The sequence below is a fragment of the Populus euphratica genome, unplaced genomic scaffold (assembly GCF_000495115.2).
Source record: "Populus euphratica unplaced genomic scaffold, PopEup_1.0 scaffold9.1, whole genome shotgun sequence".
NCBI classification, from domain to species: Eukaryota; Viridiplantae; Streptophyta; class Magnoliopsida; order Malpighiales; family Salicaceae; genus Populus; species Populus euphratica.
In genome coordinates, this window is record NW_011499857.1 from 1,830,296 (window position 1) to 1,847,439 (window position 17,144).

General features: G+C 30.8%; 1 protein-coding gene and 1 pseudogene across 1 annotated transcript; one reads left to right on the forward strand and one right to left on the reverse strand.

Annotated features, from left to right (window-relative positions):
- Positions 1 to 1,695: 1,695 nt before the first annotated feature.
- Positions 1,696 to 2,710, reverse strand: LOC105123827 (putative clathrin assembly protein At1g25240; annotated as a pseudogene).
- Positions 2,711 to 4,594: 1,884 nt separating this feature from the next.
- On the forward strand, positions 4,595 to 5,777 carry LOC105123715 (uncharacterized). The gene is made up of 3 exons (XM_011023416.1): positions 4,595 to 4,801; positions 4,981 to 5,178; positions 5,266 to 5,777. The coding sequence occupies exons 1-3, from the start codon at positions 4,772 to 4,774 to the stop codon at positions 5,527 to 5,529; spliced, it is 492 nt and encodes a 163-aa protein (XP_011021718.1). The 5' UTR covers positions 4,595 to 4,771; the 3' UTR covers positions 5,530 to 5,777.
- The last annotated feature ends 11,367 nt before the right edge of the window (positions 5,778 to 17,144 follow it).

Here is a 17,144-nt window from a genome sequence, read left to right on the forward strand (position 1 = left end):
GGTAGTTAGTCGGGTATTAATTATTATTTTTATCAATTTTGTGGTTTTTTTAATATGAGAAAAATAGAATTTGTGTGGAATTGATAACAATTAGAGATTTAGTATATTTTAACTTATTAAGTGTTTAATAGTTATTGGATTAAGAATTTTTTTAAAAAAAATGGTAAGAATTGAGTTATTTTGGAATTAAAGAAATGATAATGTTATTTTGGAATTAAAGAAATGATAAGTTATTAAGTTAGTAATTCATTTGTGTAGGTTAATTGTGATTTATTTTTAATAAATCAATAAATTTTTGATTGACAAAATGTTTAATTTTTTAATTGTTTGATAGCATGTTTCAATTTTAAGAAAATTAATAAATAATATATATAGAAAGATGAACTTTCTATGAAATTGTTTTGTCTTATAATATTATTTATAATATTATTGAGTTATTTTAAGCAGGCAAGGACTCATAATGTAAGAGAAAAGTAGGGGCAAGTTTTAAAGTCTAGAAGGCTTTTCTCTTGTTTACCTGTAGGCTCAAAAAGTTTTTATAAATTTTCATTACGCTAACTTATACTAATTTATCTTAAATACATTAATCTAATATATCAATATTTTAATATTAAAAAAATATCACTCATAAATTTTAATTTTAAAATCAATCTATATTTTTAACTATTTATTTATATTATTTTTGAACCTCTTAAATTTATTGGGTTAAGTTATAGTAACTTCCACATGATTAATTTTTTAACTTATATTAAATAAGGAGTTATATCAAAAGATTTTAAAATTGATTAATAAAACTAAATTTAATAATAATATCAAATAATTTTTATAACCTAAATATTTTTTTATATTTAATTTTTTTTAGTCAAGCCGCATGAAAGCAAGATACTGTAAACTAGTATTATGCTAGATATAAAGGGTGATATAATCTACCAATAAAACTCAAAATAGTACTGGATTAAGAATTTATGTTCAAGGAATAACACCATCTTATTTTTTTTATTGATAAATATATATTGATGTAGATAACATAATTACTAAACCTAACCTGATAATGAATTTGCTTGGTCAATATCAAATAATATATTTTTTTAAAAATATCAGAATATTGTCAAGCTAACCCAATTAAATCTCTTCTGATTTGCCTGAATTAATTAAATTTACCTAATTTAATTAATCAAGTTAGCTTAATCTAACTAAATCAACCTCTAAATTAATTCAAAATAAAACTCGATCCGTGAGAACCTCCTAGTCCAACATGTGTTCAACCCTATGATGGATAGGCTAGTACTTGCTAATGTGTGGGTTAATATTTAATATATCAAAGATAAAATATAAATAAATAAAGCTTAATCTAACATAAATGCGCCGCACATCTTTAAAAATAAAATAAAAATGACGGGACTTCAAGCTAAGAACTCGTATCGACGAGTCATTATCGCCTGGACCGGCCTAAAACAAACTCATCTTTTGAATTCTACTTGTAGCCGCCTTGTTCTCCAATCTTTAATCAAGTCCGTTTTACAAGACTGCCACTTCCACTATCATCCTCCCATTGCTTTTTTTTAAAGTAACTCTTCTCATGATTTGTTTTTCATAAAAAAAATAATCGAAGTTATTATTGGTTTTTAACAAAAATCGACTCCATAATTAATTGATGAAGCTCGCTGAAGTGAATATTGCGAATCCCTAATACAATTAATAGAAACTAATACAATCTGGTATATCTTGTTTTTGATAGTGGGGTAGATCATTTGGACGATTCTCTGCGGAAGAAGGGTTGCTTGCTCTAAAATGAGAGATTATTAATGTCTTCAATCTACTGTTTACTACTTCTTTCTCTTGAACAATGGCAACATCTTCTCTCACCACTATTGCTTTATTAGCATCCTCGTGCGATGCAACATTTTTGTAACTTTGGCTGGAGGAACTACATTGATTATGCGCTCGAGATGCGTTACACACGAAATCCCTGCAAAATTCCAAATATTTAGCAAGTTCCTCGCCTTGACCTTTTGCCTCTTGAAGAATATTAAATGCCATGCATGGTTGCTTCAAGTTACCCAGCTCAATTTATCCCCACGAGAACCGGCCTTGCAATCCCTTTGAATATTCTGCTGTAAACATCGAATATTTCAATGATCACACAATCCATGGCCTCTGTTATTAGAACCTATTTCCTATTGTCTTAATTTGGAGCAACATGTCAAGCAAAGATTGCCAGTTTTTCAACTTTACATGATCCTGCACCCTTGGTTCTTCTGTTTGGTTCCGTTTTGGCAGGTCTTTGGTCTAAAAACGAGAAATAAGAGCGAATAAGGTGTCGAAGCCCCACATTTTTCTGGTTTTGAGTTTCCATCCGTGAAGTTTGATAGATCAAATATTAATTAACGGCAACCTTCCGATCCTTTGTACGGCTGAGGTCTTACAGCAGAAAACACCATGCATTAGCATCAATCCCTTGATAGCTACCACGCAGCTCCTTGAAGCTAGAACCCATATCAAGGGCTTCAAGCTCACGGGAGACGCGCGTATCCATGCAAACACTCTCTGGGTACTCCTGTAATCCACGTAGCTCTCATCATGACTCGTGGCGTTAACGATTGCTGCCTCAAGATCTGAGTTCCGACACCGAGTTTGCCCGGATAGGCTGACGGCCAATATGCTGTTCTGGTCTTTGAGAGGCTCCGGCAGCCCTTCTCCGCAGCTTCATTATTTCCTGTTTCTAATTGTCCCAGCAACTTGTGTACCGATCAAGGTCGACGTTTCCCTATTTTAGTTCGTCCCTTGTGGCTAGAGTTGGTCTATTTGACAACTTGTCATGGTTGCTGTGTCGTTATGGCCATGCATATAAAACATGATCATTGAAACAACAAAGTATTCTGGTCATCTTATCGTTGGAGAAGTCGATCGTGCCAACAAGGAAAGCCTAAACATAGTTTACCGTTGCGATTCTATGCTTTATCTCTAAACATAATTATCTGGTGACTTTTTTAGTTTCTATCACACTCCTACGCTTTTTTTCCCCCTTTTCTAATTTGGAACAACGTAGTAGTGCCAACTAGGAGAGCCTACCCTTCTATATATATTCAATACAAGGCAAGTTATATTTTGTCTCACTCTCTCTTTTTGTCCATTGGTACAGAATTACTAAACAGGGCTCATTCTCCACTTTTTTTTTTTTTTAATTCTTATGGATTTTTTCATAATTTCTTTATTATTATTTTCAAAAAAAGAGAAAGAAATTAACTCCTCCTTTTCATAATCATAGGGGAAATATCCCAAAAAAAAGTAATTACAAAGAAATGCACTTATTACCAACCACTAATTAAATTGTTCAAGTATCACTCTGGCTGATATTATCATTAAAATATTATATGCTTTCACTCGAGTTGTAAATATTTCTATTATTAACATTTTCATGAAATTGAGAAGGCGTCCATTAATTGAAGGAGTATCTATCAGATTTGGGCCTAAGTTCGAGTGTGTGGATCAGTCCAACGTTAGTATCGGTGTCGTGTTCTAGGGATTTCCAGATCCAAAAAGGTACCTCCTTCAATGTTAGCTAACATGGCTTGGTGGTCAGCTGCCTGATTCCCTTCGCACAAAACAATTTGGAGCTGGGAGGCAGATTAACAAGAGTATTGCATGCGGCGACAACTCCCATTCTTCATTCCTTTTGTGCAATGCTGCACAGGAATATGCCTCGACATCGAATCGGTACTTCTTGTTTGGGGTCTTTCTAATTACTATTTTCGTCTTATGGCATCCACACGAGAATCAAACGATGGAATATTACAACTTACAGGCAATAAACAAGCCAATTAGCGAGCAGAAGATGGCATAGGGATAGAACATTCATTCCCCACCATAATTATTAAACCCGGACTCTCGGGTGGATCAATCCGGAGTCTAAACTAGTTTGTGTTTCATAACAAACTTGAATTGACTCCCAATCAGCATAAAATCTGGTGAAAAACTTCAATTTTTTTCTTTGAGTTTTTTTTTTATTAATACTTTTGATCTTTTTTAAAAAATCGAGGATAACTTGAATTTGTGATCAGACCTTACCGGACGAATTTAATAAAATTGGTCACCACCAAACCGTTTTTTGTTAGAGAAGAGAAAACAACACAGAGGAAGGGCTAAAGCATTGCATATGCAGACAACTAGCCTACTTTTACAACATATGATGCTCATTACAATGGAAGAAACAAACGTCTAGTAAGAGTGTCTGAATCAAGGCAAGGTGCTATCTCGTGCTTTCCGCTCTGTTAGCTTTTGTTTTCTTGCAAGTTGATGTAATTTCTTACAATGAGCATCTATATATTGGCTCAAGATATCACAGCTCATGTATGTATGTTTAATTTGCATTTTTCATCTTCTGCGAAACCAAGAAAAGCAACAAAGTGGCAGATTGTAAGATTTTCAACCAAAACTGCCACTGTTCTTAAAAGCAAGAAAGCTCTGTCTCTCGTTCATGGAGAGAGAGACAGAGACAGAGATATAGCCATATACGGACCCAATAAAGGAAGAAAAAGAGGTAAATAAACAAGTAACAAAATCAAAAAAAGTAGGGAATGGTGGGAATCTTTCTTCGACTTTCACTGTGTATGAGATCCCACATTGCCAATGCCACCTCTCTTGCCTCGGTACTCCTCCTTTTTATGCTACTTTTCCTTTTCTTTCTTTTATCTTTACATTCTCTCTCTAAAACACACACACTCAAAGCTACATTTTTTGTGCCTCTGGCATGAGCATATGAGCGTTTCCTATGGGTTTGTCATGTGGGGAGGATGATTTTGTAAGTACCTTAATTGCTCTCATTTTTTCATGCTTAGCCAATTGAGTAATTGACAGTTGATTTCATCACCTATATGCCGTTCTTGTGGTTAATATTTTTCTGGATATGTTTACTTTATTGAGCACATATAGCTATATCATCAATGCTAATCCAAGTTGGTTCAAATTTCATTTTCCTAGGAAAAGAATGGAAGTCATGGAGTTCCATTAATAATTGAGAGCGGAGAGACTAGAGCCAGGGGTGGCTATATGGATTTACAACATCATCATCATCCAGTTGAATCTGATGTCGAATTCTGGCCAGTGGAACACCCAATGGAACCACAGGATGAAGATCGTCCCGTCAAATGTCCAATGCCAACCTCTTCTGTTATCAAGGTAAAAATAGTCTTAACTCTTGCTAGAAGAAAGAACTCATGTAGATGCAAGCATTCTGACATAATAAATATATGCTATATCTTGAAGAATGGAAGGGCGCATGAGGAAAGCTTGGAGAAGAGAGCAGACGACCTACCACTACCAGCAGTAATGAACAAACAAGGCATTTTCGTTGTGGCTGCAGAACCCCAAGTCCGAGCAGTGCGTAAGAGGCATCATACTCTTACCCGTCCGGACCACCGTGTAATAGCACCTAATTTGGCAAGAATGGCTTCTCTTCCTGCTATACCAACTCAGAACGTCACCATTTTTCAAATGCTTCAAGAATTCGACAAGTTCGATCAGTATTAACAAGGTAAATAGAATAAATTACTTAGGAATCCCAAGTCTCTGTCCATCCATCTTTAATATCTTCTTTTCATTCCGTTGTGGAGTGGTAAAGGAATTCTTCGTGATTTTATATTTTGGGTTCAACAGGGAAAGAAATGTCATAGATATGCAGCGGATATCGTACTCATATTGTACTATGATTTTGGTTTATATATATTTCTGTATGATATCGTCCAGCCTAATGTCATTGCCAAAAAAAAAAAAAAAAACAGAGATACCATGTTTTGCATGGAACAAATGTTCCACCGGATCCATGATGAATCCGTAATCGCGTGAGGTAAAGGAACTGTAGAAAGGAAAAGAAAACTTACATTTGAAAATTTGTTTTATTTATTTATTTCTGTTTTAATTATTTTAATGTCACTTTAATTACTAAAATCAAAATAATATTTATATAAATATCATTATAAGTCTAATTAAGTTAATACAGAAATCAAGATAAAAAGTTTTTACATTTTTTCAATAATAAAACTTATCTTTTTATAAGGATTATGTTTCATTTATATAAATAGATAAAATAATCATTTTTTTAGCAATTTTTCTGAATATTTGGATAAGTTTATTTTTAACAGACCAGACGTAATCCAATAACTACAAGCAACGAGTTGTAAGTTTGCCTGCACGTAACCAGAACAACATCCCATAAGCATAGTTTCATGCCCAAGAGTCTCGAAGATTTCGCTAGGGCTGTACCAAGCCTAATACGGAGACTCGCAAAGATCATGAACTGGATGCTATGTGCAAAGCAGCCTATGATTCAGAACCTAAGAACATCCATTGCGATATTCAATTTATATCAATCTATCATGTATCTTTGCAGTAGGCTTATAAAATCACTATCAACGATAGTTCGTCGATGGTGTTACCCTTCAGCTTTATTTATTTGATCATTTTTTTTATTTATTTACCAGGGCAAGACTGATTTAAACTAAAACCCAGATTCCTGTGACCAGTCGGTGTAGTCCAAAACTTATATTAATGAACCGAATAATGACTATCTAGATCTTGTGTATGATATTATAATTATAATAGTTTTTTTAAAAAAATTTATTTAAAAATATATTAAAAAAATATTTTTTTAAAAAAATATTTTTAGCATTAACAATCTAAAAACATAAAAAAACTCAATTTTAAACAAAAAAAATTTACAAATAAAGTTTTGACCGCAATGCCTCAATAATGCCATTTACACGGGGTTTACCACTTTGGAATAGTATGAGGGACTTGATAGAGGAGTGAATTTGACAGAATGCTGCAATTGATTATGGAACGCTGAAAATTGAAAGGAAAGGCTGAAGAATAAAGCAAACAAACGATCGTGAGATTCTTCAACTAGTAACGCCAAATAATTATAATTAAAAACATTGAAAAAAGCTGCCTTGTAGTTAGTTCTTGACACATTATGAATGCCTGACTGACTGGAACAAGATTTGCACCATTTTCAAACCAGGCCGCTAATAATTATGAGGCTAAAGAGACGATTTCTTTCCAAAGTAGACGCTCTGGCGGGCGCGCGCGCAAAACAAAAAAATGAAGGAAAAAGAAACCATTAATTGTAGGATTCCAAGCCCTTTAATCATTGATCATTCCTGTAACAATGTGCTGCCATCGTTATCTCAGCGACGGTCCGACATTTTGCCACAAGCCCACAATCAACTAGGCACTCGCCCCGGCTTAAAGGCAAGGATAAAATCCCTTGCGAGAGAACCATCGTATTATTTCATTAATCTTTTCTTGTGATAAAAGCTGAAGATGGGCAAGCTACCAACCTTATCCAGCAAAGTTGTAAAGATAACACAAGACATATGATTGATTTCATTAATACAACGCTGCGATCTTGAAAATTATATAATAAGAAGAAAAAATGATATCCAAGAGGCAATTGATTAATTTCCAGCAATTTCCAGGTCGGGGCTACAATGCTACACCATTTATATTTCTTTTGCTGAGCCCCTGAAAGCTTTGAAGGGAAAGGTAAAAAAAAAGCCCACCAAGGGGCAACAGTCATCCCTAGTACTAGCGAGGTTATGTGAACTGCTGAAGTTCTCAATGTTGACTTGCTGTTATTCATTTCCACCAAGACTCCAGTGTTAAGATATTCAATCATTCAAATACACATTAATTTACGTGATTTGATAACTTATTTATTTCACGAAGCTACTGGTTTATATTAATTAAGCTCAAAAACAATACAAATAACAAAACAAGAAGGAGGAGAAAAACTTCTCTATTCAACTCAACTCTCACTCTAAACTCTCTCTGTATTTCTCTTTATTTTGTGGTGATTATCAGCTATCAATGACACTCTCTATTTATAGCTGATGTGGGAGACAAGCTTTTTCCTTTAATCAATAATAGTAGGCAACAATTTCTTTGGTTAGACACCCATCATGCAAATCATGTTAAACATGGCTGTCACCAACCATGTTATATCCACACCCAGCACAAATCCGCCTGCAGTAAATCCCTATAGAAAGCAGAAGCCCTTTAGTTTCACTTATGTTATATTGCCACAAAAACAGGGAACTTATTCCAAAAACGGAACTTAACCTCAATCAAAGATGACTCTCCTGGATCTTGTCCCCAGAGCAAAGCCTAGAGCAATAGAAGTCGATTTCGGTTGACCTTTTTTTCAATTCAAATTATAAAGGATTACCATTGACCGGGCACTACGAAGACAGTACTCACCAGTGCGGTTTCTGCTTATGCTACCAATGTTGAGAGGAAGTTAAAGAAAAGGGCTTTAGGTACACTGAAACCATATCTTACCAGAATACTATAATCTCCTATCAGCAGAAAGGGGTAGACAACTTCCATAAGCATAATGTCCTAAAAATTACAAATGGTATATACACGCCTCTCACAAACATCCAAATGCTCCCCCTCACTCTTATACAAATTTCCCTCTCTTTATGCTGCTTCTTTCTCTCACTCTTGGAACACCTTCTGCTGCATAATTGTAGCTCTATTTATAGTGCAAGATTGGGTGAAGGATGACATCTACCTCCTCTCTTTGTCAACAATTTTGGTAACTCGCTGTTATTTCTGACTTCAACATGTAACTATTGGAAGAAAATCAGTTCAGAAACTTATCATTCCAATAATTGCAAAGCTAAATAACAGGTTAGAATTTAAAAGGAAGATATATTTTATATGTTTTTCTTTAAGTCTTTTTTTTTTTTTATGTATTTTGTATAATGGTTCTTACAAGCCTATTTATATATGGCCTAAAGTAATTCTAGCTATGCTATCTAAGAAAATAATTCTGTCGGCTTAATTGATAGACAATTCCTCTGTTTTTCTTTTAAAAAAAAACAAAAAATCTAGTTTGTTTTCAACAGTAACTACCATCCCAGCACATTAGAACAACTTTTGGTGCCGTTTTCTTTGACATAGCATAACTGCTGCTTGGTTTTCATATGTTTCACGTTCTCAACATAATGGGGAAGTGGGTTTGCGGGTTTTCTGAAACATTCAATACCAATGATGTAAGACTTTACCTTAATTTCACGTGGTTATTCATTTATGTTTCTATGTTAATATTTTAATAATTTTGTATTTTTGAACTAAATGTTGAAGTGAAAGAAAATTAAAAACTAAACTTTTTTTAACCCATGCATTGCAAATGACTACAAACCATCCATATATATATATATAAACAACCAGATATAGTAGCTTTTGGGATGGATGACAAGGATATACTATTAGTGGCAAAGCTCACATGAAGATGCTTCTGTAATTTATCAATTGTAAGTTACTTTTTATGAACGAAATAGATTGTTTTTATTAATATTAATGTTAGAGAAGGGGAAGGAAAAGGAGGCTACAAACCCATAAGTTTCTGGCACTGTGCTCCTAAAGTCCTAATAAATGAAGAGGCCTTACATTTGCTTTTTATTTCATGGGGCTTTCCATTTTTGCAAATCCAGGAATAGGAAACCGCGTATGACTTCGTTATTTTTACTGCACCACTTAAATTGAAGGTGACATCGTGAGACGCCATAATTTCTAGAGTTCGTAAAATTATTATAATAAATTAATCATAGAGGAACAGATAAACCGAATTGAGAGATCTATTTAATCATATGAATGCATCAAGATTAAACTTTTGCATATTAAACAAAGTGTTAACAATTAATAACTCCTCGTATTTAGATTGTATTGTAAATTTATCTCTTATTCTCAAAGAAATACTCAATTTCATGTCATCTAAAAATATAAATATCCAAATATATAATAAATCATTGTTTCTTATAAGTTGGACCTCTGTCTCTCTCTCTCTCTTGAAAATTAATTTGGACACTCTCTATACAAGTGAAATGCCCCGTTTGAATTCCTAAAAAGCTTCACGGCTTAGAACCTCCATATTCGTTACGTTTTATGTATGTTTGTAGACGTCGCTAACCTTGCAACCTCCTCAGTCCTCAGATAACTATTGTCATTTTTATTCTCCAAGTTGCTCAGACGACTGCTAAAAAGATACGAGAACGTCAATAAGATCTACACACTTATAGTTTAATGCAAGGAAAGTAAGATAAAAGGGACTTCAAGGAGAAAATCGAGCACCACATATTAATTATGATTATATCAACAACATGCTCATAAAGTCGTATACTAAAACATCAAATCTAACTCCATTGTGACTTTGTGGGGCTATATATCGCTGGACAAAAATACGTGCAGGCAGCACTAGCATGAGATCAGGGGATCACCTTTAATTATGTTGTGGAAGAGTGGCAAGATGGGCTAACTGTCCAGCCTAAGAATGGCTGGATATCAGGAGTTATTGCTCAACTTATTCAGTCACTTGTCCATGTATATATGCTAGAAAGATATATAAATATTTAAACGAAGTTAGCCGTGAATCTTGAGCTTGTTGTGGTTAATTAGCTGCATGGGAACAAACGATTAAAATATTTAACTATTTTTTTGATGGAGGGATGGAGACGTTTATTGACATTAATGCTGGGGTTACCATAAACAAAACTAAAAAAGGTGACCTCTCGGGTGGTTGATTCCGAATAAAAATCTGATGCAGCCCTGGCTCCAGAAACAGTATTCTTGTTACACCGTACTTGTCAGCTTCTCAATGAGGATTTTCTTATTATTATTCTTTAGGACTATAATGAATAGCTTGCTGTTAATGGATAGCAGGAGTGTTCCTGCAGCCAGGTGTGCAGGAAATTTTTTGTTCTCGAGTTCATATGGTTGCCATAGGAACTTCTTAAGTCCAACCCACTTGCAATAATATATGTAAATGTTATCATACTTAACTAGATTTTTTTTCGGCACTGTATTAAATTTAGGTTAACTTGTTTCCGAGATAACTCTATAAAAATAATAACACTAATAATAAGGCCAATAAAATTAATTCTAAAAAATAAAATTAATTTGAAAAATACAAAAAAAAAAAAACCGAGTCAATCCAGATTCATTCTACTAACCTACCACCTGTGACATGAAATTGAAATAATAATTTTTTTTTAAAAAATGACTTAGAAACAAAGAAACAAAGTTAAATAAATAAATAAAACATTGAAAAAAAAAACCCAAGTTACTGAGGGTTAACTTAATGAATCTACAACCTGGAATAATCCTGTAGAAAGAAAAAAACATTAAAAATAAGAAATCCAAGACACAATAGCCTAATATCAAATAATAAAATTAAAAAATATTAAAAAAAAAATCAAAGTAACCCGAGTTAACCTACGACCCAGGATAATCTAGAGGAAGGAAAGGAAAAAAAAACTCAAAATCCAATAACCTACTGTTAAATGATTAAATTAAAAAAAAAATCAAACTAATCTTCAAAACTAGAAACCTTGTTTATGAGAATGAGATTTGCAAAAGAAAAAAAATCTTGAACAAAATTATTAACCGTAAAAAAAATAAAAAAATAGCAATTAAAAAAATAAAATAATTAATAAAAAAAATAAAATAAAATATTGAGGGACAAAATTGAAAGAGAAAAAAAATTAAAAAAATTAAAAAAAGTGATTAAAAGAATGTGAATTGAAATTGGATTAAAAAAATATAATAAATTATTGAGGGACAATTTAAAAGAAAACAAATAAGGACTAAATCTAGAAAAAATATATGAAGGGATAAAATTGAAATAAAAAAACAAATCAAGAAAAGGATAAAAAAACAACAATCAAAATAATGAGTTCCTTATTTGATATAAACACAAAACAAAATCAAATCAAATGAGAATGTATGAAATTGAAGAAGAAAAAACAATCTAAAAAACAATTCAAAACATATAAAGACCGATAAAAAAAAAAGAAGAGCATAATTGACAGACAAAATGAAGTAGAGGATAACCGTATTTTTTGACAGGCTTGACACGAATTCTAAGAAGAATTGAGAGAAAATAGAAGAAGAAGAACAAAAAAGTTAACCACCGTGATTTAAATTAAACAAGTCACCTTAGCATTTTCGTCTCCATTGGGTAATTCAATCAACACGACAATTAGGAGATTTTAGTTGTCCCCCACGCCACCCGAAAGGTGCTAGTGGCGTCCATTTACTAGCATGTTCTCTTCATGCTCTAGAAACTTTTCATGCTCTAGAAACTTTTTTATTATTGTATTTAAGAAATACTAATTTTTCCTTAATCCATATAAAGTATAGCAATGAAATAATTGTACTATTTGTAAAAAAAAAAGAAGAGGAAATCATGCAAAAGCCTTTTTTAGCCTTTCATTTTTTTATTTTTTGCCTTTTAATAGTATCTATGTAATTCAACTATGCAAATAAATATGTAAATTATTATTGTCCCCAAACAATTTGCAAATAATCTTTAGATCCCTTGTAAAATATCATTCAACTGCTTTTAGTAAGGCAAAAATTTTGTATTGAAAAGGATGAAATAATAATTATATTGTGCAAATCCATAATAAAATAGTAAAACATTGATCTCTTTTAAAGTTTTTTATAATATAGATAAGATTGTGAGTTTGTTGTTGTTCAAGTAGGATAGTTTAAATAATAAAATGCTTGTATTTGATTCAAGGTTAGTAGATGATTATCATTGTGTGATATACTATTTTCAAATATGATAAGTCAAAATATTTGATTAAGATTTTTATAAGTAGAAAAATTCTTAATAAAATAAAATGAGTCTATTAAATATGTCAAATCCAAATAATTTAAGTTTGACAATCAACCAAGCTTAAGATAACATGAGTCTGATAAACATGTTTGACCTAAGAATTTAGACTTGATAGTCAGCCAAATCCGAAAAACGTGAATTTAGCAAACATGTTAGGCTCATATTACTTAGGTTTGGATGTCAGCAAAGCTCAAGGTAACATAGGTCTGGAAAATATATTAGATTCAAAGAATTTAAACTTAATAATTAGCTTGGTATTGACAATCAATCAAGTCTAAAAAACTCATATCTAGCAAATATATCAGACCTAAAACATTTATATTCTAAGGCTAAGTGACTGATCCTAGATAATCCCTTAAAATAAAAGCATTGATCAAAAGCATGATAAATTATCATGCATTTCCATCTAGAATAATTAATTGTATTAATATAATGGTTGTTCTATAATCATGAGTGTATACAAGGTCTTTTAAGATATCTACTATATTTATTGTCTCATTAATACATATAAGAGATATTTGTTTTTTAATAATGCCATAAAAAACAAAGGATTTTTTGGTCATTCTTTCTTTTAAAACGACAAAGTTCAAAAGGTATAAATTCCTCCTAAACCATCTAGGTAAAGATTTAGAATTTTTTATCTCATAATATAAATCCTTATAGATTTATGAGCATTAATCCACTTAAAATTCAAGAACAAAAATCTTTGATCCTTAAATTTAAAGCTCTTAAAATTCAAGAACAAAAATATTTAATTTTTAAATTTAAAACTCTTTTAAGTTATTTATTATCTTAAAATATTTAATATCTTTTTCGTATATAATAAATTTATTATCTAATGGTCTTTAAGTCTCCTTGATTGGAATTATTTTTTCAATAAAGTTAATTCCAAAAAATAAAATTTAAAAAATAAAATTAATTTGAAAAACACAAGAAAAAAAAACCAAGTCAATCCAGATTCACTCTGCTAGCCTACCACCTGTGACATGAAATTGAGATAATAATTTTTTTTTTTAAAATGACTTAGAAACAAAGAAACAAAGTTAAATAAATAAATAAAACATTAAAAAAAAACCCAGGTTACTGAGGGTTAACCTAATGAATCTACAACTTGGAATAATCCTATAGAAAGAACAGACATAAAAAATAAGAAATCCAAGACACAATAGCCTAATATCAAATAATAAAATTAAAAAATATTGAAAAAAATCCAAAGTAACCCGAGTTAACCTGCGACCAAGGATAACCTAGAGGAAGGAAGGGAAAAAAAAAAAGAAACTCAAAATCCAATAACCTAATGTTAAATGATCAAATTAAAAAAAAAAAAAACAAATCGAACTAATCTTCAAAACTAGCAACCTTGTTTATGTGAATGAGATTTGCAAAAGAAAAAAAAATCTTGAACAAAATTATTAACCATAAAAAAATAAAAAGATAAAAAATAGTAATTAAAAGAATAAGAACAAAAATTTAATAAAAAAATAAAATAAAATATTGAGGGACAAAATTGAAAGAGAAAAAAATAAAAAAATAAAAAAAAGTGATTAAAAGAATGTGAATTGAAATTGGATTAAAAAAATGTAATAAATTATTGAGGGACAATTTGGAAGAAAACAAATAAAGACCAAATCTAGAAAAAAATATGAAGGGATAAAATTAAAAGAAAAAAAAAATAAAGAAAAGGATAAAAAAACAACAATCAAAATAATGAGTACCTTATTTGATATAAACACAAAATAAAATAAAATAAAATCAAATGAGAATGTATGAAATTAAAGAAAAAAAAACAATCTGAAAAACAATTCAAAATATACAAAGACCAATCAAAAGAAAGAAAGATCATAATTGAAAGACAACATGAAGTACAGGATAACCTTATTTTTTTGGCAGACTTGACATGAATTTCAAGAAGAATTGAGAGAAAATAGAAGGAGAAGAACAAAAAAGTTAACCACCGTGATTTAAATTAAACAGGCCACCTTAGCATTTTCGTTTTCATTGGGTAATTCAATTAACACGACAATTAGGAGATTTTAGTTGTCACACACGCCACCCGAAAGGTGCTAGTGGCGTCCATTTACTAGCATGTTCTCTTTATGCTCTAGAAACTTGTCATGCTGTAGAAACTTTTTTATTATTTTATTTAAGAAATACTAATTTTTCCCTAATCCATATAAAGTATAGTAAAAAAAAAAAACCCCTTTGACTTATCCTTTATTTTAATTTTACTTTAAAGACAATGAAATAATTGTACTATTTGTAAAAAAAAAACAAGAAGAGGAAATCATGCAAAAGCCTTTTTAGCCTTTTATTTTTTTATTTTTTGCCTTTTAATAATATTTATGTAATTCAACTATGCAAATAAATATGTAAATTATTATTGTCCCCAGACAATTTGCAAATAATCTTTAGATCGTTTGTAAAATATCATTCAATCGCTCTTTGTAAGGCAAAAACTTTGTATTGAAAAGGGTGATATAATAATTATATTGTACAAATCCATAATAAAATAGTAAAACATTGATCTCTTTTAAAGTTTTTTATAATATAGATAAGGTTGCAAGTTTGTTGTTGTTCGAGTAGGATAGTTTAAATAATAAAATGCTTGTATTTGATTCAAGGTTAATAGATAATTATCATCGTGTGATATACTATTTTCAAATATGGTAAGTCAAAATATTTGGTTAAGATTTTTATAAGTAGAAAAATTCTTAATAAAATAAAATGAGTCTATTAAATATATCAAACCCAAATAATTTAAGTTTGACAGTCAACCAAGCTTAAGATAGCATGAGTCTGATAAACATGTTTGACCTAAGAATTTAGACTTGATAGTCAGCCAAATCCGAAAAACGTGAATTTAGCAAACATGTTAGGCTCATATAACTTAGGTTCGGATGTCAACAAAGCCCAAGGTAACATAAGTTTGGAAAACATGTTAGATTCAAAGAATTTAAACTTGATAATTAGCTTGGTATTGACAATCAGTCAAGCCTAAAAAACTCATGTCTAACAAATATATCAAATCTAAAGCATTTATATTCAACTATCACCAAATTTTAAGGCTATATGTCTGATCCTAGATAATATTTTAAAATAAAAGCATTGATCAAAAGCATGATAAATTATCTTGCATTTCCATCTAGAATAATTAATTGTATTAATATAATGGTTGTTCTATGAGTATATACAAGATCTTTTAAGAGATCTAATATATTTATTGTCTCATTAATACATATAAGAGATATTTATTTTTTAATAATACCATCAAAAACAAAGAATTTTTTAGTTATTCTGTTTTTTAAAACGACAAGGTTCAAAAGGTATAAGTTCCTCCTGAACCATCTAAGTAAAGGCTTAGAATTTTTTATCTCATAATATAAACCCTTATAGATTTATGAGCATTAATCCACTTAAAATTCAAGAATAAAAATCTTTAATTCTTAAATTTAAAGCTTTTTTAATTCATTTATTATCTTAAAATATTTATTATCTTTTTCTTATATAATAAATTTATTATCTAATGGTTTTTAAGTCTCCTTGATTGGAATTATTTTTTTAATTACTTAAACTTTTAACATAATACTGAGATTTTTTAGACTAAAAAAAATTAAATATTTAAATATATTAATTAACCACCATCTCAAGCATTAAATAATATATTATTAATATATCTTGAATTTCAGTACATCATCAAAATATAAAGTTAGTAACATTTTATATACGAGGTTAGGTTAGATGATGTTCCAAGGTCACATGCCATTTCTAAATAATATCCATTAGACGACAGAATTACAACAGGGATTGTTTATCTCCGTTTTTATTCATTCGGCATGTAAACTAATTTGTGCCGGCATTTTATATATATATATATATATATATATATATATATATATATTTTTTTGTTTCCTTCAACCTTGTTATCAACTCAGGTTTTCCTATTTAGTGCATATTAGTATGGTCATCCAAAGACAACATGGTCCCCTTGTTTTTTTTACCTCTTTTGTAGTTTTTTTGTATTCTAAGTTTAGGTTGCTAGTTAGTGAATTTATTTATTTAATAACAAAATGAACAACTACCACCACAGGAAGAGTCTGGCCCGGTGCTTCCCTAATCCCTAGCGAATAACATGCTGCTCATGCAGTCTTTCAAATATCATCCTATTGGCCAAGAGCCTGTTATAGTCGGAACATTATTGCTAATATTGTGGTTATGATAACCTGGAAAGTTCCTATAAAATACAAATTGGCCCAGCAAATAGTATTCAATAAAAAACATCCTAATTCCCATGTCAGCCGAAGTGTTGAGTGTAAGAATTCACCTAGTTTTAAGATTTTTGGTTGTGGACCCGCTCCCACTTGCACCGCCTTAGGTCCTTTAACAAATCTTTGAGAAAAAATACGATATCTTTCAAATCAAAAGCAACAGCAAACTGAAAATTTAATCCCTGCGAAGAGACCGA